Source organism: Protobothrops mucrosquamatus, unplaced genomic scaffold (assembly GCF_001527695.2).
Source record: "Protobothrops mucrosquamatus isolate PMUCROS unplaced genomic scaffold, P.Mucros_1.0 scaffold10632, whole genome shotgun sequence".
Classification (NCBI taxonomy): domain Eukaryota; kingdom Metazoa; phylum Chordata; class Lepidosauria; order Squamata; family Viperidae; genus Protobothrops; species Protobothrops mucrosquamatus.
The window spans coordinates 1-2796 of record NW_015396418.1 but is presented as its reverse complement, the minus strand read 5'-3'; the positions used below and the strand labels follow the sequence as shown (position 1 = coordinate 2796).

The 2796-nt window shown below is 34.3% G+C and overlaps 1 protein-coding gene across 1 annotated transcript in view; it reads right to left on the bottom strand.

Annotated features, from left to right (window-relative positions):
* Nucleotides 1-2077, bottom strand: part of LOC107301201 (short transient receptor potential channel 3-like) — a gene marked incomplete at both ends in the record, with an annotated part of 6774 nt that extends 4697 nt beyond the window's left edge. The window contains 2 exons of the mRNA XM_015830457.1: nt 888-1097; nt 1882-2077. Of these exons, the coding sequence (XP_015685943.1) occupies nt 888-1097; nt 1882-2077 (406 nt within the window). The remainder of the gene's footprint in view (nt 1-887; nt 1098-1881) is intronic.
* Nucleotides 2078-2796: the final 719 nt, after the last annotated feature.

The window sequence follows — 2796 nt, the reverse complement described above, 5'->3', positions numbered from 1 at the left end:
AATGCAGTGATTCACTTAACAACTGAGGCAAGAAAGGTAGTAAAATGGGGCAAAACTCGTTTAACAAATGTCTCACTTAACAACAGAAATTATGGGTTCAAATGTGGTTGTAAGTCGAGGACTATCTGTACCATAAATAAAACTGAGATTAGACAAAGAGCAGGACAGTGATAGACAATGTAAATCTTAACTCTCTATACTTCACTGCCCCTTGTGGTCACTACATTATGAGTTGATGAAGAGTCATAGCCACTGAAGGTCCATTATATGTACTCTTCACTTACACCAACTGTTTGGAGATACCGCCCCTCCAAAGTTACAACCCATCCTTAAAGTTACGACTGCCGCACACACACCCTCACAGTCACAGAACAGCATTTCAGGCACTTGACAACCAGTTTGCATTTACAACCAGTTGCAGCATTCTACAGTCACATGACCACGATTTACAACATTTTTGCTAGTTTTCCAGTAAAAAATGTTCATTCAGCAGAATAGATTTGCTTAACAACCCTGTAATCAAGTGGTTAATAAACATGCTTAACAACCACATGGTTTACTCAGTGATCATGGTGATTTGCTTTTCTACCATCGTACAAATAATTGTAAAATCGAGTCAAGTTATGTGGTGACCCATTTAACGACAACAATGACTTATGACCAAAATTCCAGGCCCAAATGTGGTCATTAGGTGAGGACTGCCTCTAGTCTTTTTTTCCACTCATTTAGGTGGATAAATGGATATGACCAGATACTGACATTGCAAATATGCAGAATTTAAAGCAAGAAAGAATGTCTTTTACATGAAAACCATAATTTAGGATTCAACAAATTAAACAAAAATAAAATAAACATATAATATATATAAATAAAAGAACTAAACCTACCCTGGATTTTGAGTTACCTATTCCCATTTCCATGTCTTTCTGTAATCTTTTCCTTCTGCACCTCAATAACTTAATGATCTTCATGAAGAAATAAAAGAACGATTTGGGACTTGGTACAAGGCTGAATGGGGGTGGTAGGGTTTTTCCATCATCAAAGTACGATAGCCAAAGTTTGGAGCGAGCAAATTTCCACTCCACATCACTGTCATCCTGTGTCAGAAACAAAACATTTTCCACTCACGAGTAATTTTCTTCTTTTTATTATGAAGTAAATGCTGCTACTTTCTCATCTTTTCAGAATTTTGTTAGCCTAACTATAAATGTAAATATCTAGATCTACTGTTTTGCCAGAAAAATCTCTATTTATAGAAAAGTATATTTTAGGCACTTCCAAAAGCTTAGGCCAGGGATAGGCAACCTTGGCTCTTTTATGACTCATGGATTTCAATTCCCAGAATTCCTGAGCCAGTATGGCTCAGCTAGGAATTCTGGGAGTTGAAGTCCAGGAGTCATAAAAGAGCCAAGGTTGCCTACCCCTGGCTTAGGCAAAACAAGTTAAGTTTTTATTATCTTCGATTAAACAATTGACGGCTTTTGATAAAACAATAGAAAAATAATTTTATTTATATTAATCCACACCTTAATTTGATTGCTAGGTAGTACATCTTAAAAATTATATATCTAACAAAAAAAACAAGAAAAAATTGATATAGGGAAATTGATTGGCTATATCAGTGATTCTTAACCTTTTCACCACAGACCCCCTTTAAATACCTTTTGTGGTCACAAACCACCAAGACTTAAGATTTAAATCATAACATTTCTTCAAGCCTTCATGGATCCCCTGTGACAACATTGTGGTCCCCCCCCCCAGGTCCACAGACCATAGGATGAGAACCACTGGGCTATATCCATTTTCACAACTCAGCAGAGGAAACTATCAAAATCAAAATTATTTCTCAGTTCTAAATATATGAATACTATTGAGACATACCTCTATTTCTTGGTATGAGCTGTTAATCATTGCAATCAGCATGTTGAGTAAAACCACAACCATTGTTACATTATATATTCCATATAATACATAACCAATATTTTCAATGAACTTATGATCATATTTGAGGACAACTGATGTAACTTCTGATAAACCAAATATTGACCAAAATAAAGTCTTAAAGCTTTCTTCAACACTGCATGAAAAGAAAAAAAAGCATTAGAACATTATTACAAGTGTTATAGTTTAATTAGCTTAATAAACAAAGTGATAGAGGGCTTAATGCACACAACATAAAATCTTTTTACTGAGAAACTGTGCTATGCCCTATTGTATATGGCCAATTAAATTTGTAGATGTGGAGCTATACTCTTTAACATAGTAAGTCACTATTTCTGATATCTTTAAAAAGCAGATCACATCCTTACAACTTATATTGATTCATTGTCAAACAGAAAATAGTTCCAAATTCTAAAAAATTACCAAACAGCATCACAAGAATGGAGACAGCAATCTAAACACAATATTAATGTCAGCCCATGAACCCAACAAAATCTAATATTATAGTAGCACTATACTGTACTATATATTGAAATATTAGAAACAATTATAGCAAATAAACATAACATAAAATATTAGGTAAATGCAAAGAATACATAAATTTAGAAGTGGTCTCAGTTTTTCTATCAACCATTCTGTTACTTTACAGCTCAAGGTGAACAAACTGGTGCCCTTTTGACAATTTGACAACTTGTACAAATCCTTATATTAACTATTCTAGCTGTATGTAATGTGTGTGGAAGTCTAAAACATCTCAAAGACCCCAGGTTAATTAGTCTTGCAATGACTGATTCAACTGCATTCAAAGTGACAAATGTTAGAGTTGTTTTGTGGTACTGCAGGGCTAACTTCATT